This window comes from Poecilia reticulata, chromosome 17 (genome assembly GCF_904066995.2).
Source record: "Poecilia reticulata chromosome 17, P_reticulata-male-v2, whole genome shotgun sequence".
In the NCBI taxonomy this organism is placed as follows: domain Eukaryota; kingdom Metazoa; phylum Chordata; class Actinopteri; order Cyprinodontiformes; family Poeciliidae; genus Poecilia; species Poecilia reticulata.
Window position 1 is genome coordinate 15,532,076 of NC_088846.1, and position 27,595 is coordinate 15,559,670.

The 27,595-nt window shown below is 39.9% G+C and overlaps 1 protein-coding gene, 1 long non-coding RNA gene and 1 pseudogene across 10 annotated transcripts in view; 2 read left to right on the forward strand and 1 right to left on the reverse strand.

Annotated features, from left to right (window-relative positions):
• Positions 1 to 13,609, reverse strand: part of clcn2a (chloride channel, voltage-sensitive 2a) — a 51,688-nt gene extending 38,079 nt beyond the window's left edge. Inside the window, exon 1 of one of the 8 annotated variants that reach the window (XM_081598593.1) lies at positions 12,881 to 13,609. Coding sequence is in view for 7 of the 8 variants with exons in the window: in XM_081598595.1 (XP_081454721.1) it covers positions 7,192 to 7,242 (51 nt within the window). In the remaining variant the exon portion in view is untranslated. Of the gene's footprint in view, positions 1 to 7,191; positions 7,554 to 12,880 lie in introns of those variants that run through there. The other 7 variants (XM_081598595.1, XM_081598591.1, XM_081598592.1 and 4 more) reach the window with 7 other exon arrangements.
• Positions 13,610 to 15,206: 1,597 nt separating this feature from the next.
• On the forward strand, positions 15,207 to 23,362 carry LOC103479644 (uncharacterized). Its single transcript, XR_014084360.1, has 7 exons — positions 15,207 to 16,571; positions 17,561 to 17,597; positions 17,673 to 17,779; positions 18,463 to 20,003; positions 20,162 to 20,306; positions 20,840 to 20,922; positions 22,173 to 23,362. It is a non-coding gene; the product is annotated as an uncharacterized LOC103479644 (long non-coding RNA).
• A 90-nt stretch (positions 23,363 to 23,452) lies between these two features.
• LOC145547559 (solute carrier family 12 member 9-like) lies at positions 23,453 to 26,998 on the forward strand (annotated as a pseudogene). The gene is made up of 3 exons (XR_014084241.1): positions 23,453 to 23,555; positions 24,254 to 24,362; positions 24,476 to 26,998. The product of XR_014084241.1 is annotated as a solute carrier family 12 member 9-like (transcript).
• The last annotated feature ends 597 nt before the right edge of the window (positions 26,999 to 27,595 follow it).

Here is a 27,595-nt window from a genome sequence, read left to right on the forward strand (position 1 = left end):
CCAAAATAAAATCCAATGCAGTTAATTGCCTTTTGAAGTCACTTGTTAGCAAACAGTAGTTTAATCTCAGTATCAATCCAGCTTTTCTATGAAGGAGTCAAAGGCTAATTAGAAAACATTAGTGAACAAAAAGCATCACAAAAACCAGCAAATAGATCAGATGTAAAGTTGTACAGACATTTAAAGCTATATATAAATGTCTCAAAGAGTATGATGCACCCTTGCCACTGAAATTGACAGACCCAACAAATTGAGCATTAGGCAGAGAGCCACAAAAGAAGTCCATCTATGGAGGCGATTCAAAGGTCTGCAGCTCACATGAGAAAACCAAATGATTTTACAACCACTTGAACGGTTGAAAGAAAGCCTGCAGAACATGTGGAAGAGGTTGCCTCTTGTCAGGTGAGACCGATATTGAACTTTTTGAGCTGCAGAATGGAAAGTTAATATCCAATGCCATCCAGGGAGGGTGTATATATAAACTGATATTTTAAAATTTGTATTTGTAAAAGATCTGAACAGCATGTATCAATGATTCCTACTTTCTTTTGCTATATTACGTAACTCCAGGCAAGATACATTTGAAGCACTTGATACAATTTTGAAAAAGTTTAAAATAACGAGTCATTTCGCAAGACACTTTGTGCAGGTTGAGCAGAATGTCTTCAGTTTTTCAGCCATTTCCAGCTCACTACAAAGTAATGTATTCAAAAAGGGGCCAATTACTGACACAAACATCTATATGAAAAACATCCAAAGCTTTCATCCCTGTTGATTTTAATAATAAATATTCATCAGTTGATTCTAATCTTTTTTTCTCCTGTCTCATCTCTGCAGGTGGACTGACGGATGTTCCAGATCCGATGTGATTATGGTTGTCTGATTACTTAAACTCGTGCTGAGAATGCATTGATGAGGCCAGTGGAGTTACGAAAACTACCAAAAACACTCTGTTTAATCTGAACCATGCAGCCTCCAGGGACAGGACAGAAAATTGAATTAAGAGGAGGAAATGACAATGTGAGTCATCCTGCCTTCCACATTTGAATTAATATAGGTAGTGGAGGCCACTTTCAGAATGGGTCCCCATGAGTCAGAGCCGTCGCTCTCTCACACATGCGGCGAAATAAACGTGCACAGTCTCGGCGCATTCAGGCAGAGACGTGCGTGAGTGTGGAACCAAGACAGGAGAAAAGCGACAGCAGCACGGTAATAACATTAGAGAGGCACAGAGGCTGAAGAGGAGAGAGGGATCCAATGCGAGGAAGAGATGAGAACCATCAAGCAGCGACAGTGACACCGTGTCGAAAGCATGCTTAAGTACAGAACTGGATTTTTTAACGCGCATCAACTCGGAGATTTATGCTTGCGTCAGGCTTAAAGTGCCAAAGCGGGTAGCAGGTTGGTAAAACAAACTGACATGTCAGTTTGGGACTCAGAGATGTAAAACGCAATCAGTCTAAAAGTGGTGCACTCTGTTAAACTGTTCAATATTTTCACACATCGCTGCATTTCGTTTATGCTCTGCACACACAGGATGTCGTCACCGCCGCCCATCAAAAGCACATCAGGGCTGCAGTCCGTTTCTCTAGGACACACTGACATTGAACTGCCAATCCTTATGATTACTGCACAATCTGAGCCACATTCACCTTGAGATACTTCACTTGTTATTTGACTCGCAACAGTGACTTAAGGACTTATTTTCAGAGAAAACAATGAAATTTACATTTGTGCAGACAGCTTTAAAAAAAATTCTAAAATCTGAGGACAAAAATAAAGTCAGGTAAACGTAAATAACATAAAACCTTATATCAACCTTAAACTGTTCCTCCAAGCAATTTTAAATATTTTTTCCACATTTTCTGATTGGATTTTTCACCTCTGATGCAGCAGTGAGTACAACATGATGAAGCAGAGAAAATAAGTATTGGAAAAGTCAGCGTTCTTCTTTGCAAATATATTTCCAATGGGGCTCTTGACATGAAATTTACACCAGATATCAGTAACAAACCAATTAATTCACATGTACAAAAATTCAACCCAGATTAGTTTGTATATTATGTGAAATGACACTAGTAGCTTCACCTGTGCCATTGTCCTACAACTGAAGAGGGCAGAGGAATGCTGCGCAATCTAACATGCCAAACCGGACCAAACCATGCCATACAGCTCAGTGGAAATGAGGCATTACTGAACTGACCAAAGTGCACTCTACATTTTACCTATTGACTGCAAGAGCTAAGCACCAGAGCCCGCCCAGCGACTCCACAGGAACTACATAAAGAAAATAAATAGGTGGGTAGATGGATGGAAACAGTGTTTCTCAGACCCAATACCCTACATGTTTTGAGGCATTTCCTGTTGCCATACATCTGACTTAGCAGACTTCTGCAGCACTTGATGGCATGCTGTGGAGTGTGATCACTCCAATTAGGTATCCACATCTCAAACCTGCAGGACAGTGGACCCTGAGGACCAGGACTAAGAAACGCTACATTAAAACATTTAGGTTCTGAACATGGACTTCACAGTGGCACAGTTGGTAGAGCTGTTGCCTTGCAGCAAGAAGGTTCTCGGTTTGATTCCCAGCCCTGGTCTTTCTGCATGGAGTTTGCATGTTCTCCCTGTGCATGCGTGGGTTTTCTCTGGGTACTCCGGTTTCCTGCCACAGTCCAAAAACATGACTGTTAGGTTAATTGCCCTCTCCAAATTGCCCCTAGGTGTGAGTGTGTGCGTGCATGGTTGTTTGCCCTGTGTGTCTCTGTGTTGCCCTGTGACAGACTGGCGACCTGTCCATGGTGACCCCGCCTCTCACCCGGAACGTTAGCTGGTGATAAGCACCAGCAACCCTCCCGACCCACAAAGGGACAAGGGTGTAAAGAAAATGGATGGATGGGTTCTGAACACAACTGAATGAAAATGATCCAATTTAGGCTAATTCAGGATTTTTTTTTCTGTTCTGCAATCTCTGCAGTAGCTCATTCAGCAGCGTGTGCAGGTAACAGCACAATTGGGAAGTGACAAGGTTTGTACTGGGCTCGAGCCAAACTCTTTGTGTGTTTGTGTGTGTGTGTGTGCGCCTGGAAGAATTGTGCAGATTGCTGACAGGGAGAAACTAGACCTCCCTGAAGAGACAGCAATTTTTGTGCGACAGCAACAGAGACGCTAAAAATGCATAGACACGATGTGCAACCTAAACCCTATTCCAATGTTTAACTTTCCTTTCGGGAAAAACAGTCGCCTCCTGCCTGAATTATGGAGCCGACAAGTAAAGCAACCCTGGTTAATTTAAGAGACCAAATTCTTTAAAAGAGACCAAAGTAAACTGCAAGCAGCCTGCTGATATTTACCAACCCAACTGGTCTGTGACACATTTCAAACAATCCAAAGAGAAGGAACAGATCTCACACTGCTGAGTCTAGTTTTCTGTGGACACAGTGCTGGCTCACTGCTCCAGAGACAATCTGTGTCTAGTTTCAGTATAATGCACTTTGAGCAGTGTGTTAATATCTGTATACACAGTCACTGCGTGCTGATATACATCTGCAAGTGTCGAGCGTAGAGCAACGCAAACCTTTAGGTCCACTTAACGTTGGACATCTTTTTTTTTTTATTTCATCCCCGCATGCGCAAAATGATGCAGTGGCATGACTTAAAAAAAGAGACTGGAATAGATTTAAAAGAGTAACTTGATCTTAGAAGCGGTATATGACTTTTTAGTGAAGCAGATTGCTCGGAGGAAAAACATTCTCACGTGTGCATCTGCGAAGACGGCAGCGTGTGCTGAATGTACTGTATATTTCTGCAGTGCTGCAGTGCCCTGTGCTGAGGAGGGAGTGGCTTCTCCCTCTCAGGTTGATGATGACTTTGATGCTCACAGCAGCTAAATCCTCCCGCCTCCCGCTGCTGGATGGACCCGATGTCACCGATATCCTGTACGAGGTTGCGTGTGTAGGCAGGTGAATATGTGTGGGTGCAAAACGTACCCTCCAACTCCAACACACACAGGCATGCACGCACACGCACGCACGTTTACTCACACAAATGCCCATGGACAACCTTGCCCACGCTCCTGAAAAGAGAAAACACATGTAGCTACTCGGGCGAATCATATGACACATCCCGACCACCCACATTTTTGAGAAAAGCTTCTACAAAAAAACGAAACGATAAAAAAAATAAATAAAAAATCAAACAGTTGGAAACAAAACTGCCATAACACAATCCGTTTGACTCATTTCTTGTCAGCATCTGCCCTGCTGCTTCTTTAATTTACCACTTCCAGTCTTTCATCCCAGGAGACATGAAGCAGACAACCACTGACTGATGTCCCAGCATGCCCTGCCCCTGACCTGACTACACACAGCACATGCAGCCTAAAATGAAAACCTTATTTAACTCAAATTAGTCTTTTCGTTACTTTTTTTCTGGTCCAGCCTTCTTTAAAAAAAAATAAATATATGAAAGAAATCAAGAGAGACACAATAAATGCTTTCCAATCAGTTGTCCAGAACTCATAGAAGTGTTGCATTTAGAGAAGGTATTTATGCAAATAATTGTATTATTTATTTTCAAAGTCAGAGCCAGTCCAAGCTAAACGAAAGCTGCTTGAGACTCAAAATAACTTAAAATTTTTAAAAAAAATCTACCTAATCTGAAGGTTTCTTAATAATATCAAAACTGAAAGATTTAAATTCTTGTAAATTATAACTTGAGATGTATTTAAGATATCTGCAAAGGTCAGATATGAAGTAATTGCATATCTGATAACAGTTGATAACACAAATCTACCAGTGAGGCATCTTCTGGATCGCATAAATTTATCATTTTGATTTTAACAAATTGAGACATTATTTTTCTATGAACTAAAACAAATAAAGTCATTATCTTTTGTTAGCAGAATTAAAAATCCAACAGAAAAAAGAATTACAAGATCAGTCTCTTTCATGAGACTGGTCTCATAAACTGTTTGCCAGTACACTCTAGCTGATTTCTTTTCCAAAATAAACTCAAAATATGCGCCTAAGGTCATGCTGTTGTCTGATAAATTTACATACTGAAAACAGTGGGAGTTCTTAGTTTCAATGCATTTAATGAGAAGAATAAAAACGATCACCCATCAGAGAAAGTTAAAGCAAACTTTCAACAATAAACTCTATTTTTCAATTTCTGCTCAAATGAGATTTGCATTTTCGAAAGAATGTTCTTATAATTTGATAGTTATGTTACAATCATAACTTTGTGCCATTACAAATATCATCTTTGTGATTTACAGTTAACAGATAAGTCTTATACTTGTGTATAACTGTCTGTGGTTTTCTAGCAAGCACAACTAATTAGTCATTTTTGTCAAATATCATTGACTAGTTAAACTTGACCAATCCTTAGAAAACATACGGTGACATAGTCACTTTAACACCTTAATCTTGAAGACACCAAGCCACCACAGCAGTCCTGCATTCTCTGCTCCCCTCAAATCTTGAGCCTGCGCTGGTCACAGCAGTGGTTGTCAAACTCCGGCAACATAAAAAAGCTGATAAAATTCATTTTTGTTTCAAATCTTTTCTAAGTTTACACCATTGCTGGTTCTCGGTCTCAAAAAGAATTATTGCTGCATATGTAGTAAATAATTAGAAAGCAAACAAGCTATAAAAAGACAAATTGTGTTTCTGTAACTCCCTCGTTGAAAGGTTTATCAGATAAATCTTTTTTTTTTTTTTTTCTCACTAAGGGGTTTTGTGACACCTGCTCATCAGGCACGCAGCACCATTCTTCTGAACTCCAAGCAAACAACACAGACTGAAAATCGTCTGAGTCTTTCTGGGGGCAAACAATAAAACACAAAAAGATCCTTTTGTCAACATCAGAATCCAATTTTTGGGCTGCAGCTAAGCCTCCAAGAAAATCATCACTCATCAGATTATAAATGTTTTTCTTTCTTTTTTCTTCTTCTTCTTCCGTGGCTTTTGCAGTGGGTGATTATCAACCTCTAAATCTCATTGGATTTGCAGAGGGAAAATAAAAAAGCCCAGATGCTTCGCTTCACCTGAGGAAAGAAATGTGATAAATAGCACTGTTACTGCACCAGCATTCAGCTACAGAAACACATGCACACACACGCACGCAAACGGCAGGCTATTTTTGGCAACAGGACGGTAAAGAGTTAACGATAAATCAACTGATCGGAGTAAGATGGTCAGAGTCAGAGGTGGGGTGTACAGACAGCACGTTCCAATCTTCACAGACTGCCTTTTTACATTGCTATTGATCGTTTTACTGAGAAACGCAGCATGACATCGATCTTCACACCAGCAAAAAGGGGAATAACATCTTCGCGTTCATCAGGGACCCTGCACGGCTGTGAGAAAGCGGCGAATAGATCTAATGTCTGAAAATTGTGCATTCGTCCGAATAAACGTGTGCATGCAGAAACAAATAACAAAGATACACGGAAGACGGCACAGATAGTCACAGACACGTAAATCAATGAGGGATGACACAAATCCACAGGTTTTTGTGCCTGCCTGCCTGTCTGTCTGTCTGACTGTCCCTTTATCTGAATATAGATAAAGAGCTCCAGGGTATCACTGTCAGTCCTGTAGTGACATGGATGGGGAAACTAGTGCATGAAGCAATTAATAGTCAGAAACATTCCACTTTTAGTTCATGGATCGGCCCAGACCAGCAAACAGGAAGAACTGAGAGGATGATGACAGCGGGATCAGATGAAGCGGGAGGAAGTAGGAGATCTATAGATGTGTGAGGAAGAGAAGGAGCCATATTGACATCTTATTAATTCCTCATTAGGGCTTACATAAGGCAATTGTGGAGAGCAATGCATGCATTCCTGCAGGCTGAATAATGTGTCTGACATGGTTTGGTGACAACTGATAAGAGTTAATCGTGTTGATGCAGGCAGACGCAGACTGATGCAACACCTGTGGATCAAGGTGAATGAAAGGAGGGAGAGCAGACAGGACTCCTGCATCTGCTTTACGAGCCCGCCAGAAGCAATTCCACGTTTTATGTCCTAGAGGTGAGATTACACACACAGCAGCACAGTCCCCGTCCTCCCGCAGGGCAGAGCAGAGTAGAGCAGAGCAGAGCAGCAGCTGCGCCTCCATCCTCCAAGCAAGCATGTCCGACCTGCAACTGCAAGCATCATCCATGACATCACCCCGAACTCACCAAAGTTTGCTGGTACTGGAGCGTCCGCTCCTCTGCTTTGCCCTTCACCATCGCTGGAAAATCCTCATTGAGAGGCAAAAAATAACAATAATAATAATAAAAAAATCCGTTTTCCTCTATTTACTCTTCAGCGGAGGAGAGGAGGGAGGACTCAGTGTGACTCGCTGCCATCGCGTGAGCAGTGTGTAACAGGTTTGCTACCACCGGCCCACCTGCATGGTGCAGAGGACCGCTGCCTCGACGTGTGAGTGTGTGAGCCAGATGAGAGGCACAGCCGGCTGCTGGCTCGCAGCAGTGATGCAGTTTAACTGCGAAACACCGCCTCCCTCCTCCACTTTACTCCGCTGTTCTCTCTCTCTCTGGAGCAGCTGTTAGGGGACTTTTACACTAATGCTTCCTGGACCTGGGCATGCAGAGGTACCATCCAGGCGACATACGTCACTGCTGAAACACTTTGCAGTACACTCTGGAGTGGTATTTCTGAGCAGCCCAGCTGTAGTTTTGCTCCCTACTTCAGTCACTCCATGAATGATAACAAAGAGAATGATTAATTCATAAGGGTTGTGGCTAGCCTGTAATTGGGAGTCATACATCAACGCCTGTGTTTAAGATGAAAATGACTCATACACAGATTTATGTTTGAAATTATTGTCATTCAGGTATGTTTCTTGTAGGAAACGAGACAGAGGTTTTGCAATACAGTTAATATAAGAATTGAACCAGTTATTAAAAAAATATAAATAAATTAATATAAATAATTTAGATTTCATTGAAAATGTGGCTCAAGATGAATGAAAGTTATTTATACCCTTCTACAAAATCAATTGGAAAATCTTCATTTGTAGTCAAACCAGGGGGCCTCCCATAAATACCTGAATTTTAACACAGACCAATATTTTAGTTAGTTTTTTTTACTGAGAATGAGAGGACTAAAGTTGATTTAACAGTGGCACAGCTAGTTGCTCTGTTGCCTTGAAGCAAAAAAACCCATCTTGTTTGAATCCCATCTTGTGATTTTTCAGCATGTTATTTGTCCTGTGTGTCTCCAGGCATCGCCACTGGTGATGGTGAGGTAATGGAGATAGAAGGTGTTCACTGTCTGCCATATTTGGCAAAGTGAATGCGAGAGCAGCAGCGGCTCAGGAGGGTTGGTGGGTTGCTGGTTTGAACCTCTGCTCTGTCTGTCTTTGCCAATGTTGTTCTTGGGCAAGACACTTCACCCACTTTGGTCGCTGATAGCGTTCTGAAGGCCCGGTGACACCGATTGCGCACCACTATCAGTGTGTGAATGTGTGCACGGATGAGTGAACGACTGATTGTAGCGTAAAGCACTTTGGAGTCCTCGGACTTGATACAGCGATGTACAAGTACAGATTATTTCCCGCTGTAGCTGTCAGCCAAAGAGGTTATTTTGTCCCGTCTTACCAGAGCACCTATTTTTTCAAATGGTTGCCGAGTCCTCTACATGGCTTGTGGGAAATTGCTAACTAGACCTGTAACTTTCTTTTAACAACACCTTTGTTCTTGCTACTCCAACCTTAACTGTCAGATTAATGCAGTGCATGACTAATCGTTGTAGTAGCTAAATCCACCAACATGGGATCCCCTATGCAAATCTATACCCACTTATATCTACCTATTACGGTAGTGTAACTACTAAATACTCTATAATATGCAGTAATACTCACAGTCAAAACCATTTTAGCACTACTTCACAAGCTAACGTCATCTTTTAGCAGTACAGCCATTAAGTGCCAATGAAAATGAGTGCAGCACCTGAATGATTAGCTGCCTTGCTAATCAAGGAGCTGCAATCGAGTGTCAACAGCTAATAATGTGTCAACTTGCATTACTTCTGCTTCTCAAACTGCATTTTCTTCAAGATATTTTACATAACTAACTCAATTTCTGAGGTCTTCAAAGAGCTTTAAATATACTGAGATTGAAGATGACTCAATTCGTCAGTTTGGCGACTACTGAAGGAAATTCATTTCACTAGCTGTTATTTAGGCATACCAGATCGAAAGCACCTGACTTCATACGTACACCACACTTTTCAGATTTGTATTAACAAAACCAATTGAAAATTTGTCATTATTAACAAAAATCATTTTGGTGTGGTTGAATCACATACCACTTATATTTAGGACACTGGAAAAGTCTGAATGTCTCTGCTGCACATCACCATCATCACTGGGAGAAGTTGTTTCAGTATTTTCTACAATCAACTAGGAGTAAATTAAACTGGCTGAATTTAAGTGATGTAAAAATCTGAATATTTCCTTCCATTAATAAAGATGGAAGAAATGGGTTCTCTTCATTCTCAGAAAGGCCCTCCACACTCTGACTGTTAAAAAGCAGCTCTATAGAGGCTGAATACTCTTTATCTCAGTTCAGATATTACCGACAGAGGAAGGTAATGAAAACGTTATGAAAAAGCGACATCATGATTATGGCAGAGTAGAGTTGTTTCCAGATCAAAAAGTGTCATAAATCAGATGAAGAGAGATAAACAATGAAAAAAATATCAAACAGATATTTTTGGCACAGAGCCCAGATAAAATGTGGTATATATTGGTGTTCGGGATCTTTTTAATTAATATCCTCAAAGCTCACTTTAGAATAGGTTGCCTCAAAGTTGAATAAAGCTCTCCTGAATCATTTGCAGACTCTGCACCATTAACAACAGTTAAACACAATTTAAATTAAAAAAATATATAAATCTTTGCATTCAGTACTTTAGAAAAGTGACATTCAGTCCTCAAATTGAGGGACTTTCTGCTCACAGGCACTTAAAAAAAAGTAATCTTAAAACCACTTAGCTTACTTGTCAAAAAAGCTATTTTTGAATGAAAGGGTGCATGCATGCCTGCAGAAGCCTTTTTCAGAAACCTCGAAGCTCACACATGAAGCCTTACTACACTCTTGAACCTCTGTGATTCTTTAATGGATGAAAGATCATATTCCTTGAAGACCAAAGGCATATCAGTGGTGAAGAGATTAAACAGTTTGTCAGGACGGGCTGCAGTTGATTAGCTCTTGGAAAAGCAACAAGTGCAAAGCCAGACCAGGGACCAGAGGACAGCCGGAGTTGAGAAACCACTTAGGCCTGACTGGGCAATCAGAAACTCCATTTCATTCCTATTTTGGGTGATTATTTTGGACCCACAATCTATGAGGATAATGAGTTTCACCAGCTTCATTTAAGTTGTAGTAAGACAGACAGAGTTAAAGTGCGGAGCAAAGTATTTCTAACACTTTGTTTTTTTGTTACATTTTGTCATGTTACAGACCAAACTTCAATGCATTTATATGGATTTTATGTCGTCAATCAACACAACATTGTGTTTATTTGTAAAAGAGAAGAAACACTATCTGTCTCTTTTTACATTTTCTTACAAAACCCCCCCTAAAAACTGAGTCAATGCAAACTTTCACTACAATTGCATGTTATGTTTAGGGTAATTTAAGTACATTAAAGCTGCATTTCTTTTACATTATTAATTTTGTGTACAGGGTGCTGCACAGTGGTGCAGTTGGTAGAGCTGTTGCCTTACAGCAAGAAGGTTCTGGGTTCGATTCCCAGCCCCGGTCTTTCTGCATGGAGTTTGCATGTTCTCCCTGTGCGTGTGTGGATTCTCTCCAGGTACTTCGGCTTCCTCCCACAGTCCAAAAACATGACTGCCAGGTTAATTGGCCTCTCCAAATTGCCCCTAGGTGTGAGTGTGTGTGTGCATGGTTATTTGTCCTGTGTGTCTCTGTGTTGCCCTGCAACAGACTGGCGACCTGTCCAGGGTGACCCCGCCTCTCGTCCGGAACATTAGCTGGAGATGGGCACCAGCAACCCTCCTGACCCCACCAAGGGACAAGGGTGTAAAAAAAATGGATGGATGGATGGAATTTTGTGTACGGTTTAAAATGTTATCTTTTTTAATTCTCTTCAAAACAGATTTGATGTCACACCCACATACATAATAGCAAATCGCAAAATGTACTTTTTCTGGCTTTCTTTCAACAAGGAAAGTTTTATTCTTGCCACTCATTTATTCATGTTTACTAGATTTCCTCCAGGCAGGATTTTTCCTCTAAGCTGTGGATGTCAGCAGTTCTTCTTGGGGACATTGTTTATGAACTAATCCCACTTTAAATTTCACCACAACTTGATATCTCGCCTGTCTGCTGTGCTCCTTTGCCTTCCTGATTCTGATGTTTAATTTTCCCTAACAAACCTCTGGGGCCTTCACAAGACTGCTGGATTTACACTGAGACTTTACTAACAGGTGGACTCTATTTACTTATTACAGTAATTGGTAGCACCAGGTTTATATTAGTAGTTTCACAGTAAAGAAGGCAGAATACAAAAGCAAAGTACACATGTGGTATTTTCATTTGTAAAAATGTTCAAAAGCCATGAGTTGTTTTTGTTCCAATGCATTTTGTGTTGATTTACTACAGGTTGAAAACCAAGATTACATACAATAAATAAAATACACTTTTTTTTTAAATCACTGCCTGAAGTCAAATATGATCAAACATCTGTGTTTTTAGGTTAGTTAGAGTCACAAAAACCTGCATCTATTTGCTAAAAGTCACAATAATAAGATAAATAATATGTCAGAGAAGTAAAAGCTCAGGCACGGATTGGACAGTAACCCCATTTACAACTATACCTCTGTCTTATCATTTCTCTCAGTATTGTGGCATTTAGCAGAGAAATAAATCTAACTCACCTAAAACAAGAGAAGTTTGGTCTGATTTAACTTCAGACAGCGAGAAAAAAGTCCCATGTGTCTTTTTAGCCGGTGTATTTAAGCTTCTGGTTTTGACTGCACAAACACCAAGAAATGGATTCATGTAGATTTTCTGAGCTAACATGTTCATAGCTGACCAAATGTAAAGAAAAATGTCACATGTATGAATACTTTTGCAAGGCATTTTATTCCTGTTCTGTCAGTTGCAAATGTGGATTCACATACTTAATTAGTGTATCTGTTCACTCATGCATTGTTTAGCTTGAAAGTCTGTAATCTTGCAAAGGACTCCTCCAGGAAAGAAGACATTTGGTTGGTTAAGAGATTAAACAGTTGTTCAGCTGCAGCTGCAGCTGGTTCTTGGCAGGGCAACAAGTGGAAGGACATATACGAATTATTCATCACCCTTTCTGAATGAGATTGGGCAAAAAGTCAGGCACATCTCCAAGCTGAGATTAATAAACTTTACTAGTTTCCTACTAAGGCAGGCAGGGATGCCTCTTCAGGGCCCCTAGACTGCCGAAACTTACATCGACAAATATTATGAAAACAAAGTCAATGTATAAAATGACGCTGGAAAGGGGGAATTATTTTTTTATTCTATACCATTTAAGACAAAAGAATGGCATAAATTTGTTATTTTATCCCTGTGTTACAAAGACCTTTTAATCCATTTTGCGCATCATCACCGTGTACCCCATGTACCGCCGTCTGTCTATTTTTAATGTCAAGTTACTGAATTTTAGGTCAGTCTGTGGTCCGCAGGATGCACAAACTGTGAGGGGGGGGGGAATCACTAAATAAAATCTAAACATCACGAATTAACCGACCTTTAATTATCATTTGTCCTTGAACCAGATGAGGACAAAGTTAAGGAGACGTTTGGACGGATTTTATACTTCTAAATACGAGAGCCAGTCAGGACGCTGTGTACTCACTGTTTCCTCTGGGCTGCTTTTTGCTCTTCTTTTTCCAGTCTCCTCCTCGAGTTTGGGGATTCAAAAGCGTCAGCTGCGTTCCTCCATTGCGCCTCGGCGGAATGTTGACTGGAATAAAAAAAAAAAGAGGCGCACAGCTACAGGTTGCAGCGCTCACTTAGAAAATATAACGCGATCCGGCAGCTTGTGGCCCCCGGTGGTGACACAAAACTCCACTGAGGGAGAAATATTAGCAGATCCCAGAGGCTGCCCTGTCACTGATGCGCAATCCATAAATACTGCCGCGCCAAAGTTATCAGAAAGGCGCGTAAAAATCACCGGCTTTGCGCCTCCGGAGCGGCGCACATCTGTTGGCTGGCTGTGACCGAGAGCGCGGCGGCATGAGTCTACAAAACTATGCGATAAGATGCTACAGTCTCCTCATCTGCGCCTGTTGAGGTGGGAGGAAGACAGCGGGGTACCGGGTGTCGTGTCCGTGATGCAATGCGGGTACAGTCAGAGCTTTGGCCCGCAGTCTTCTTCTCCCTGTGTGTGCAGAGATCTTTTCGCTCCGCTCGTTATCTGCGGTGGCGCGGCGGCGCACATTCGTCTTAATTAACAGCAGCTGGGATTGTCTGCAGAAATATGAGTGAGAGGAAGAGAACATCTGTATGTGGCTCATGGTGTGCTTTTCGCCTGCGTGTCACAGCGCATATGCACTATTAATGGTCCGAATTGGGCGTCATGCGTCTTAATAAGGGCACACGCAAAAAAAAAAAAAAAAGCATGGGCTCAGTTACTGTCCAGGAAACGGATGAACAAGTGTGTCTGGAGATTAGGATAGATGTACATCTCTCATGTTTTTTAAAAAATATTATTATTATATTCATGTCATTGACAGTCTTTATGCCTCCCCTATACATGGCAATTGAATTCGAGTCTCTGCATCTTCCAGCTGCGACCTGAAGGCTTTAACACCCAAAGTATGATTGCATGGTTCCGGCCGGGTGAAGATTCACATTCTAGACGATCAATGCTGCGAGGCTGGATACTAAGCGAGCTTTGGAGGACAGTGATGTCACCTTGTCCGATCTGCAGACATATAGCTGGAAAATGACACAGGACTTTTAATTATGTTTTTAATGGACATTTAAATGAGTCACGCAGCGTAAAGGTCGTTGGTTCGAATCCCGGCTCTGGGGGAGGTTCTACATGGAGTTTTCATGTTCTCCATATCCATGTGTGGGTTCTTTCTGGTTACCCTGATCTCCTCCCACAGTCCAAAAACATGGCTGCTAGGTTAATTAATCTCTCTAAATTGTGGCTTCAGAAACTCAAGTATTTTTTTTCACCTGTTCTGAAACTCATTCAGATGCAGAGCATCTCCATAAAATCGATGCTCTCACCAACATTATACCTTTCCTTTCACAGCTGTAGAAATGCTTTCCCACATAATGATGCTGCCCCCACCATGTTTCACCATCAGGACAGAGCATTCTGGGTGATTTGTAGTTTGAGAACATTTTATGTCAAAATTGCTTCCTCGAAATATGTCACACAACCACATACTCATTGTTGCAGATGGGTGTACTTTAGACAAACAAGTGATTTCTTTTTTTAGGGCCAGCAGGATCTTGACAAAACACTAAATATTCCCCAGCTGTTCTGAGAAGATCTTTTGGCAGCTATGTGAACGTTAGCAACCATTCTGTTTCCTGTAGATCAAACAGGAAAACATTCAAAGCTAAATGCCATTTTACAGCCCGCAACATTCAGTCAGCGAAAGTTGGAGAGCGTTGTGCTCTTAGACCAGATAACACTCGCACTTCCCACTACCAAATGAGAAGGTGGGAAATCAAGTGGTGGGAGGACAAAAGGGACACACAGCTCCTTTTTATGAGACATCACAGTCGACTCACAGCAATTTTTTACCTGATAAATCACTTAATGAAGCTAATGTGAGCTCATCGGAAGCAGCCAAGCAGGGGCATGGCTTTTAAGCATTGACTGCACATTGAGTATTTTAATGGACTTGTAATAAGGCTGACTTTTGGGTCTGCAGATTGTTGATATGAGTCCATCCAGCGCTCTTGTCGCTCTGTCTGCTATAGCCTCTGAGGTGTGGGAGACTGAGGCTGAACCTGTAGAGTTTCTATGCAACAGAGCTGCCAGAAAGGCCATGAATATTGTAAAGATCATCATCTTTTTTGCTTTGAGGCAACTCCTTACAAAAGTTTTGTTTGTTCCTAGGAAGATTCCAAGAAAGCTGTTTATTTACACATACAGTAGCATCTGTTTATCTGGCTTCTCCCTTCTTGCCTCTTTAGTTGCTGAGTGAGTGTTCTGGCTCTAGAAATATTCCCACACCAATTTAAACATCCTGCATTGGGTTTCATGGGGGAAAACAAAATAAAGCAGAATGTAAGCACATAAAAGCATCAACTGCTTGTGCACTTGCTTGTTTCGTTTCTTTTTGAGTGATAAAATTCTCATCTCTTCTCCTCCAGCACCAGAAAAAGAGAGGAGATAGCTTAGGATTCTCACTGAGGGTTTGAGGGTCAAAAGGAACCCAACAGAAAAAGGATGTGGGACTTTGATAGCAAACGGTAGATACAATCAACATCAACAACTACCTACTCATAGCTGCACAGCTTCAAATGAGTGTAAGAGGAGGCAGTCACTATGACAAACGGCATGTAAACAGCCTCATAAGTGCTGAGGGTAAGCACCAATTTGCTGGTCAAATTAACTTTATTTGCCATCAAATTAACTCCTGTCTTAAACTTTAAGTCCTTGGGGTTTTCCTCTTACACATGCTGTTTTTGTCACTTTCACACCAAGGCTCACAACACATGCTGTGTGCTGATTAAAATTCATAAATACTAAGCATACACATGTTCATGAGTTTTTCCTCTAATTGGTTGGCTTTGGGTTCATGTTGTTAGCTTCCTCTGCTGGGAGGCATCCTGGATTCTCAAAAATCCTTACAATGCTTTTGGGAATGTTTTGTGACTCAAAGCTCCGTCCTTCCTCAACAAGAAGGAGATTGCAGTGCGTATTTTTATGCAGAGAATCCTTCTAAGTCTGCATGCATGTGTTAGCTTGTTGACTTAATGTGTCCAATTTTGTATTAACAGTTTGGACATTAAGTGCCGCAATTGTATAATTTTAGCACTGACAAGCTGTATTAATTAATCAGTTTTCTAATACATATATAGATTTATATATACAGGGCCATCACCTCTGGCTAAAACGTAATCAATGCCAACCGGCACTTGATTGGATAAACACAGTTAGAGGAAACTGCGCCACTCTTAATTAGCAAGGCGTAATTACATACAGGTGGAACGTAAAGCGGTTGGGTTCGTCCTGTGGACGTTTCGGACGAGTCAGCAGATTATATGGACGTGTTAGACTATCAGACACTTTGAACAAAGCTGTGATAAGTTTGGTTTGGGGTGCTTCTTTTAAATGTATTCTGCAGTGATCAATAACTAATGAAACGTAGACAAAATGGCAGAGAGAACTCATTTACTACATAACCGTCTGACCACCACCTCGGCACCCATCCCCTGTAATAGGACCGATGAGGTCGGGCGGCAGTCGGCTAATGAAGCTTCACGGTCCGCGGCCCCCAAGCTGGGGGTGATATTTGGAGTGGTCGTACCGACTTTACTGTCCATGTTCAGCGTCGTAGCGTTCCTGCGAATTGGTGAGTCTCGACGCACTATTATTAAACCAATGAAGGCGTGGTATTGATATTGTATTTACTTTGTCAACATTTTCCTGAACGACCAGGAGTTCAAGCTCCTTACTGTATTTTACTCTCTCTTGTATTGGTGCACTGTCACATAATGGGTTAAATATGACCAAATGGTCTCAGCCATTTTCAGTTGTTTCCTATATGATATTACGTGAAAATATTTGGACTCTAAGAATGTTACAGTCCAAGATAAACATGAGTTTATTTCCTTAATGTTCTTAGGACAGTCACATGGCATTAGAGAACCCAAACTTGGTGTAAATTTCAGCTTTTGTATTTTCTGCTTGACACACCTTTTTAATTCCACATTTTATAATTGCACTTGGATTCATTCAGTTATGGAAAAAAGTAGATGATGATTAAACAGAAGAGACACTTTTTTTCTAAATTAAATGCACCCCTTTGGTTTGGTTTATCCTTTGAGAGAAATGTATGACCTCTTACTTTTTGCAGGTTTTGTTGTGGGTCAGGCAGGTCTATATGATTCCATCACCATGTTTGTGGTGGCCTACTTTATCATCACAATGACTGTTCTGTCCATTTGTGCCATCTCCACTAATGGGGCTTTAGAGGCTGGTGGTGCCTACTGTATCCTTTTTAAAGCTGGCACAGTTGTAGCTTTTAAACCTCACTTGGGTGTTGGTGATTAGGCTTTAAGAGGAGATGAAGTATCCTTGCTTTTTTTTTTTTTCCCTGTTCAGAACAGTTTAATTTAAAGTGTTAAACAGTTTGAATCACTGGATAATTTTTGTCATTTGAGAGGTAAGGTTTTTTTTTTTTTTTTTCCTGTGAACAAAAAACATCCTTTTAATCCCAGACATGATTAGTCGAGCCCTGGGTCCCGAGTTCGGTGGCAGTATTGGCATCATGTTTTTTTTTTTTTTTTTTTTTTTTTTTTTGCTAATATCTGTGGCTGTGCTCTCTGTGTTTTGGGTTAGGTGGAGGCCATCATGTCTACCTTTGGAATACCAGAAGGTAAAGTTAATTTAACGTTTTGAGACATTCTTGATGTGTTGCATGTACTTAAAGCCTTCTCTCACTGTTTCTTAGCGATTGCTGTGTTTACGGGTTCTCACCGAATATTGCCATCAGGGTTGCTGCCATCGTGCCTGTGTTGCGGCACTATCCTCCTCTTTCTGTGTTTTGTAGTCTGTTTGGTAAGATTTTTTTCTTTTCTTTCCATGAACCATTGTGATATGTGAGGTTTGTAATTTATTTGTATGGTGCATATAAACAATACGTTTATTAAAGAGGTAATGATGGTGATGAGAAAAAAAATGCTAAATCAATATGTTGCCTGTCTGATGTACCAGCTCCAGTGTGTTGTGGTGGTTTTTCTGCTTCACTAATCCCAGTTCAACTGGTACCTTTTTTGTTTTGTTTTTAATTTCAAAATTGCAGGAAGAAAGCAGCAGAAAGCTCTTACTCTTGTGCTTGTTTAACATCAACCACAGTGCATTGCATAGTAAAACGTCTGCATCTCTGCTTAAAAACAATGAGAAGCCATAAAATCAAGAACTGACTTGTGACAATTTTATTAAAATGCAGTGGAAACTAATCTACCACAAAGGGAAAACAAATACAGATGGTATATTTCAGAGGATATTCTACGCTTTGTTAGAAAAGCAGAGGACACGCCTCACCGGATTGTTGGGACACGGAAAAGCTGTATTAAGGTCCCTGAAAGGAAGTTTTCACATCTTTTTAAGCAAATTCCAGTGTGGTGAAATGGCACTCGTGTTAGGGGAGTTTTGCAGTTCACCATTTATGAAAATTATATAGGTCAACATCTATGCAGTGAATGTCAATGTTGCTTAATTACACTGGCTTGTTTTTACAGGTTGGAGCCCACATTTATGCCAAAGCCACCTTTGTTGTTTTTGTCATCGTCCTGACCGTTCTGGCTTCAATCTTCATTAGTTTTTTCACTGTTGGGCCCGCTGTGGTGATTCTACCAGAAACCTCTCTATCCAACAGTACAAACGGAAAGACTGCTAACTATACTGGCCTCTGGCTCAACACATCGAAGGGAAATCTATTCTGTAGGTGTCAAGTTTGCAAACTTCTTTTGATGGATGCAGTGTACATTTAAAACGTCTTGATTTTATAAAAACAATCTCTGACCTGTTTTTACCCCTTAAAGCTAGTTACGCGGTTGACTACACCACTGGTGGCATGATGAGTTTTGCCCAAGTGTTTGCAGTCTTGTTCAATGGCTTCACTGGAATCATGGCAGGCTCCAACATGTCGGGTATTGTGCTATTTAAAAGTGCAGATGCCTCCTATCAAAAAATAGTCTCTCAGCAGCCGGATTTCATGTTTTAAAAAATATAAAGCGGTTCCAGTGGAGGAATTGGATGCTACTTTTATGATGAAGCTTGCTTTATTTTCTTTTAAATTGCATTCTACACTTTAGCTGAAAAATGAAGCTACTGTAATTTTTTTTGTCAGCCAGTTTAAATTAAACGCTCATTAATACATTTATCCAGAACTTCTTGGTCCACTCAAAATGTTCTCACTGATTAGACTTGAAAGCTGAAGATCTCATCCACACAGCTGAGAATTTTCAATGTCCTTCTGGCTAAATATTTAGAGAAGAATTACTTGTGGTTCTTTGGTGCCTATTAATCAGTGAAATGGGAGCTTATTTCCTCATGAAACGAGGTAGAAATTATTGAAGGGACATTCACAGTCCCAAATGAAGTACTTAATTTAACACCATCTCCCATTTTGACAATTATCTTAACACTGTTCCTGTTGCTTTTATGCCAGGATACATGTGTTGTGCCCCAATGAAATTCCAGATCACATTTCAGAAATTGATGGGTAATTTTAATGTCTAAACAATTCATAAAATAAATTTGTTCTTGCCGTTTTTAACACAGTAGATGAACAGGAAGATGCATATTAAAAATATCAAAACAAAATGGCTACAATAAAGAATTGCAAGTGAAAATTATGCTGGATGGGAAAAAATTCAAATGCACTTCATTGGGGTGAAGAGAGATGTTCTATAGAACAACTTTTATGTCAATATCAACCTTAAAAATGTGCTGTTTACAAATGAAATGTAAAGCAATGAGGCCAAAAATCCTGAACAGTACGTTTGTGTGCATAAAATACATTTATAAATGTATGCATAAAACATTCTTTATCCAGTTTTGGTCCAGACAATCCAAGGGTTTTTAAGATGTGTGCCAATTTTGTGAAAGCCAAACTCTTGCATAATGGTGGTGAACTTGTTTATTTTCAAGAAAGCCTTTGCTGTGTGTTATTGGGTGATCTAAAACACCCCAGCTACTCCATCCCAAGAGGAACGCTTGCAGCTGTTCTTACAACCTTCATTGCATACAGTCTGCTGGCTGCAGCATCCTGTGAACGGTCAGAGGAAAATTTACACACAAAGCTACAAAATATTCCTAAAAATGGAATAACTTGTCAAAAAAAAAAAAAGCATTGTTTTGGTTAATTGTAGTCAAATGATTAACCAAAATGTTGCTGCTCATATTTTTTGGATTGCGTGTTGCTACCTTTTCCAGAGAGACTACAGTTTTCTGGAGGACATCAATGTATGGTCTCACATGGTGACAGTTGGTATCTACTCCTCCGCCATGTCTGCTGCAATGAGTAACCTCATAGGAGCTTCCAGGATCCTGTATGCTCTGGCCAAAGATAACTTGCTGGGTGAGAATATGAAACATGTTCTGCTGTTTGCAGAGTTTACCAACCACAGTTTTGGACCCTGAGAGTTTAAGGTCTTATTATACACAGGATATAAAGTCTTAACAAGTAAGATGTTATGTCCTGATTTATCTACATCATATGTGAATTAAAATAATCACATGAAATGAATGAATAAACTAATGAGCTCATATGGATAAAATGAGGTGATTAAAGCAGGCTGATTCTGCTTTGATTGTTTAGTTTATCTAATTAGGCTTCTCTTGTGCTTGTCTAAGCATTTTAATATTCATCCATCTGTTTAAAATTGGCATTGCTCCTTATTGTGACAATGTCACTTGTTACTGATTTTTCATGGTGCAGGCATTTTAATGAGGAAGGCATCGTTTGTCAACAGATGGCTTGCTCTGTTCACTTAGACGGAAAAAACCTTTTCCATTGTTTGTTCAGCTTCACAAGTGCACAATGACTCAGTTGTTTGTGATTTTTTAGATGAGCAATATGAGAGATTTTCATAATGTTCCACATTTGTACAGGTGGCGTCTTGGCGCTGGTAAGGAGAACATCTCGCAGTGGAAACCCCTGGGTTTCTGTACTGATCTCCTGGTTTCTTGTGCAGGTAAATCTTTAGCTTATGGGGTAATGGTTTAAGAATGAATCCCATTTGCCAATCCATATTGTTATTCCTAACAAAAAGGTGGACATCTCTACTTTAGCGGGACATTTTTGATTATTGATGAGAATCATGTGAATTATCTCCTACACCTATTAAGTTCTGTATAACATGGAGTACACAAGTTTTTAAAGAATTGGCCACCCCTTATATGACCCTACTTTTTGTGTGTTTGTGGCAGATGGTAGGGCCACTTAACTGTTTTCACGGTCCTTGCCATCTGTTGAAGGACAACAGGGATTTCTAACCTTTAAAAAAAATGCATATCACAGACCCCACTCTGTGATTGTGTTGGTCTATCACTACATGACTGAGTTGCTGTCATTCCCAGTTGCCTCCATTTTGTTATAATACTGATAACACTTGACTGTAGAATATTTGGTAGACAGGACATTTCTAAACTGACTGGATTTGTGCATCATATCCCAACACCACATTAGAATTCAGTTTCAGAAAGTGACCCATTCTTTTATAAATATGTATAGAAGCAGTCTGCATGGCTTTGTGCAGGATTTTATACACATGGCAATTGACTTAAAGGTAATTTTATTTTTAAACCATATTTTCAGCAACAAGTCAATACAGGAATTGAAAGAAAATACAAAAAATAAACAAACCAGAGCAAAAGAAAAAGCTAATGTTGATCCAAAGTAAATTAACTAAATACTTCTATTCAGGGTTGGTATACTAGTATAAGAAAGTATCCTCTGGTCCATTTCCTTTACCTTTCAGGTAATTTGAATACCCTAGTTAAGTGAATTGGATAAGTAGAAGAAGAATAAGTTTTGGTTATATAGCACTTTATCAGCAACAAGGCAGTTCAAATGTAACAAGTAGTATTGTCAGTTGTCTTGTTATGATGGAATAACTTATGCACTCTTATGAAGTACTTCAAAAAGTTCAACTATAAAAGGCTGGAAATGTGTTTCAGAGCATCGGCTAAAAGTTTGTAATGGATGATTGAAATAATAGATTTGGCATTTTGTTTGGTGGCTATCTTGAAGTAAACATGAAACATTTCAGATCTGAAATGACTAATGTTATCATCTAACCACTCCAAGGGAAAACTAAATGTTTGCATCATCTTCAGTTTCATTTAAGCAAATGTCTTAATATTAAGCTGTCATACTATAGTTATATTTTCTGGCAATTCTGAAGGTATCACATAAACTGAAGTTATGTTTTCACTCCACTAGATGGTGCTATTTGCTGGCAAATTGAACACCATCGCTGGCATTGTATCCATCCTGGTCTTGTTGATGTACGCTTCTGTAAATCTGGCCTGTTTGGCACTTGAATAGGCATCGGCACCAAATTTCAGGTACTGGCACTGGAGGCTGTGGGATTTATGTTTTGAGATTTACCTGCCTGAACAGTGTATCAATTTTTTTTTTTTGTTAGACCATCTTTCCGTTGTTTCACATGGCACACCTGCACTCTGGGCATCTTTGGCTGCCTGGTTATGATGTTCCTTATTAGTTCCATTCATACTTTTATCAGCATAGGATTTATGCTGCTCCTCTGGGTGCTCATACACTCCCTGGGGCCCATCAGCAACTTGGGCTGGATCAGTCAAGCTCTCATCTTCCATCAAGTATGGAAGATGAGCTCCTACTTTAAGTTAGTAATGCATTAAACCATAAGTTTCTATGCATTTTATGCTCTGGCTAACACAAAGTTCAGTATAATTGTGTAATGAAGAAGTGGTCCTTTTTGTCATGAGGGGATACTACAAGCGCTCCGTCAGATGAGACCAAATTTTAGACTTTTTGGGCTGTGTGGCATAATGCCAACACTGTAGCTCACTGAGCACACCATTCCCATGGTGAAACATTGTGTTGGCAGCATCATGCTGAGAGATGTTAATCTTATTTTAAAAAAAAAACTGATCAATTTTGATGGGGAAATTGGTTGATGCCTGAAAACCTGCTAGAGCTTTTAAAACAATTGACTGAGGTGAAAGTTCACTTTCAAGCAGAACCATAATGCTAAACATACAACCATAAAGGATTGGCTTTGGTCAAAGTGTTTTTACCTGGTAAAATGGCCTAGTCAATGTCTAGGCGTGAAGCTAATTGAGAATCTGTGGCAAGATGACTTTCCATTGCGTCTTGGTTTGAACTAGTGTTTTCCAAAGAATGGGTAGACATGCAGAGTTGGTGGTCTTGAGAGGGAACACAAAGGCATGCCGCATTCAAATATTTGTGCAAATTTTTTAAAAGCCAGTTTCTTCCACTTCACAATTGGGTGCTACTTTTTGTTGTATGGTCATTAAAAAAATCCTAATGGAATACATTGAGCTTTGTAGCTGTAACTTAAAATTTGAAAGTTCAAGGAGCGTAGATGATTTTTCAAGACCAAGTTAATGTAAACATTAAGTTTTTTTTTTTTTTTTTTTTTTTACGTTTGCAAGTACTTGTTGCTTCTGAATGTGTGGAAGGACCATGTGAAGTTCTGGAGACCACAGGTGGTGTTGATGGTTGCAAACCCTCGCACCTGTACGAGTCTTATGACTTTCATCAACGACCTGAAGAAAAGCGGCCTGTATGTCCTGGGACATGTGGAGCTTGGACTGCTTGGTAAGTGTCTACAAAAAGCTACAGCACTCCTGAGAAATGGATACTTCACACTTGCAGTAATATTGTTTTACTACATGCCAGTGGTATTTATGGTCAGGTAAAACTCTGACCTTCGGGTGTCTTGTTTAGAAAGATGACTTTTTCAGCTGATTTGGCATTAATGAGTTGGCGAACATCTAAATTCACAAAAGTATGGCTTGGGTTTGGAGTGACTTCTGTAATTATTCATTATTCGTTGTTTAGGATAGAAAAATATAGGTTTTCTCAAATGACTCACTTCTATAAGCTACATCAGCTAAGTTGGTGCTTTCTTCAATAAAATGCTGGGTGCCAATATCTATTTCCATGTCATTAATGATGTCAGCATGAAAGATGGATCAGTTTGAGACGGGTACCCAATCATCCTTGGGTCTTTCTGTTCCTACATATAATTACGTAACCATGGTATCTTTTCCTGCTGAGACTAGAAAACTACAATCATGTTAGAAAATTATATTCTTGTATACCTCATTTGTAACGCCACTGCAATGATGCAAACTGTACCACATCAAATTTTTTGGTATTCCAACCACCACAATCAAAACATAATTGTGTCATTTAGAGTAACTTCTAACGCAGATTGAACACACGCATCTCTTGCCGGTAATTAAAGGTCTGTCATTATGCTTCTATCGTTTGTGTCTTTTGTAATTGTGCAGATGGTTTGCCAACCAATCCCCTGCAGAGCTGTTATGATTCCTGGCTGTCTTTGGTGGATCATTTAGAAATCAAGGCGTTTGTGAACCTAACTCTGGCTGACTCTATTCGGCATGGAGTTCAAAATCTGCTCTTCATCTCAGGCTATGGTAGGATCAAACCACTCTATTTTTAAAATCTTTGACATTTGTTGAGTATCGTGCTAACACATCTGCTGGCTTTAGGTGGGATGAGACCACTCTTGTGCTGGGTTTTTGAGATGACTACACACCTGAAGATGGCCTCGCCAGTCAAATTCTCCCATCATTAAGCTCCGATTCAGCCACAGACTCCGATTCAGCAGCAGACTCTGAGCCGCAGAACCCCGTCTTCTTCCCAAGTGTACGGAGGCCTGAAGAACCTAAACACCTTCAGGAAGAGGAATACGTGTCTATTATTGCCGATACTGTAAAAATGGGAAAGAATGTGGCTCTAGCTCGTTACTTTAACCAGTTCTGTCGGGAGGATGTCTTGGGGCCCCCTAAAGCTCAGTCAGACCATTTGTAGACTTCTGGCCTCTGAACCTTCTTCATCCAGACAGTCACAGCTATGTCAACATCTGCTCCCTGTTCCTGATGCAGTTGGCCTGCGTCCTGCCTGGAAACGGGCAAAACTTCACCTCTTATGTGTGGAGGCAGGCTGTATGCTGCTGGAAGATGAGGAGACGAAGCTCCAGAAGATGCTCAAGGAATTTAGGCTATCGGCGGAGCGGCAATATGTATATATATATATATATATTGCATTTTTTTTTTTTTTTTTTACTCTTGGGCATGTTCAATCTCATGGATGAATGTATACCACAGTAAAATATCTTGGTATTTTCTTTTAAATCTTGAAAGCACTACAATGAATAAACTATTTTGGTGTGAGGTGATGTGGACAAACTTGACTCTGTGGGTTTTCTCAGTGATGTGATTTTCATAAGTTTCAACTATTGAAGCATACAAATTACAAGTTTTGAATGCTTTTAATTTTATATATTAGAAATCTGACCGATAATTGGCACTTAAAATCAAATGGGACCATTTTCTTAAATGAAAGTATTTTGAATCTACTTGTCTAGCTGAATAATTCAGCAGCTATGAGACACTACAGTTCCACCAGGCAAATACCTGGTCCTTCTGCAGAGCTCATCAGGAACATTATTGAGGTGACATGCTGATGGTGGAGTGTTGGAAAGAGGAGCTTAAAGAGACAGAGGCCCACTTTCAAGGCATTTGAAGTTAAATTTCTTCTAAGTCATACTTGATATACACAGCATTTTGATAACTTTTGAACTATGAAATGACAAATACTGCTCCACTTAAAATATAAAAAATTCTGAAAATGTCGAAGGATTCAAATAGATTTCATCATAGCTTTCCTGCGATGCCCTCGCCTTTTCTAAATGAGCACAGGCCAACGTGGTATTATACTTGACCTGCTCTTTTGCCTAAAATGAATAGTTTACCTCCAAATGATGTGCTTCTATTTAGTGAATAGACATTAAGTCATGTACTGTTTACTTCACTCAAGACATTTTCTTAGTGTGTGAATGTTCACCTCACTCCACAAACGTCAGCAAATAGGTGATTAAGGCATTTTGCCAACTGATTAAGCAGAGCCATTGGCGGCAAATGCCACGTGTGCTTTGACGAAATTTCCATGAGTTCATTCTGTGAGTACCGACACCCACCTACACGTCTCTGACAAACAGCCTGTGGGAGAGAGCGTGTATCCCCAGATGGGAGCAGGGTTGGCTCCATCTAAGACAAACGGGCATCAAGATGCTATGAACTGCTTTGTGTTTTCTTGGCATGTCTCTGCGGCTTGAGATGAACTTTATTTGGAAAGAACAAATTGGCAGCTGTTCCCTCGAAGCCTCCAGTTGCTCAGTTTGGATGGATGGATGTCGGCTCTCTCCACCTACTAAACCAACAAGTAGAGAGGGGGAAGAACTGACTCACTTCCGGATGCTGATCAGATTTACTGATAATGGAAAAGCACTTTAATCCTTGTACATTTTATTGTGACCTTTTATTAAGCTGGCGCCGTGTTTTTTTATATACATGTATTTTATTTGCATTGTTATCGTTTTCGTAGGTGGAACATCACCACACCACTTAAACTCCAAGAATTTTAAATCACCATTTAACCTAATGTTTTGTTTGTCAGAGTAACCTGTGAAGATGTGTGTGCAAACGAGAAGCATGTTTTAAAGTACTCCCACTTTAGCTTCGCGTGCACTATTCTCTACAAATCATTTAAAATTAATTTAGAGAAGGCCTCAAGAGTTTGACCTTCTTTCAAGTGAGGTTTTTAAGGACTTTATTATTTTTGAAGCTGCAGTATACAGTAAAAACCCTTTATGACACAAAATTACAACCAGTTCCCCTTAATATAAGTGTTTGTAATGGAGCAATGTCTTTAAAGTTAAAACCAGATTAAAGCAATAACCCACACATGCAAAGAAATCAAGGCAAATTAGTCCCCAAATGAAATTATCAATAAAAGAAAAAAGACATTCATTGACTCCATTTACAGGAATGTATTAAATGCTTCCAGGGAAAGCACTTTTTTTCCCCCCACTTTAAGATGCCTCTTCTATGGAGAAAGAAACTAGTGCATTTATTACTCATGTGTGAGTTTGACCCACTGTGTCTTCTACAAACTCTTCAAATCTCAAAGGCTGGAGTTTGGGCCTCTTTTCTATGTTCTCTGATCTTCAGTTCTTTCCATTTTTAGTTGGATCAAAGTCAGGTGATTTGGTCATTCTGGCACAGTTTGACTGTCTTATCTGAATCCAAATAATAGTCCCCTTGTTTGTGTTTGGAACTACTGTCTCAGTTTTATGTTGTTTTTATATGTTGTCCAAATCTTCTGCTTCTAATAAAAGTGTTAGCATGATTTTTTTCCCGACAGTCTTCCATACTTGCTCAAAGAGGCAATTTGTGTTGAGTGCATTACTTGTAATTTTCAATGGATAAAATTGTACCTGCTCATTTCAAGACTCTCAAACTGTTTGAGAGTCTGGTTTCTGGACAACACTTGATTGAAATTTTAATTTCTCTGCACCAGAAATGTTACAAGGGCCACCTGTTTACGGCTGGTTCACTGTGATTTTCTTTTGGATTATGGCTCTAACAGCCCTCCCTCTGGTACATTCAGAAGTTTAGAAATGCAGCTGTAATCATAGTATATTTTGAAATATTGAGATTTTTGGGAAAATCTCTTTGCTTTGCGAACCATAAAACTCCAATACTTTGAAATGACAAACCTAAACTAGCAGATTTCTTTACAAATGGCAAAAAATTTTAAAATAGTGT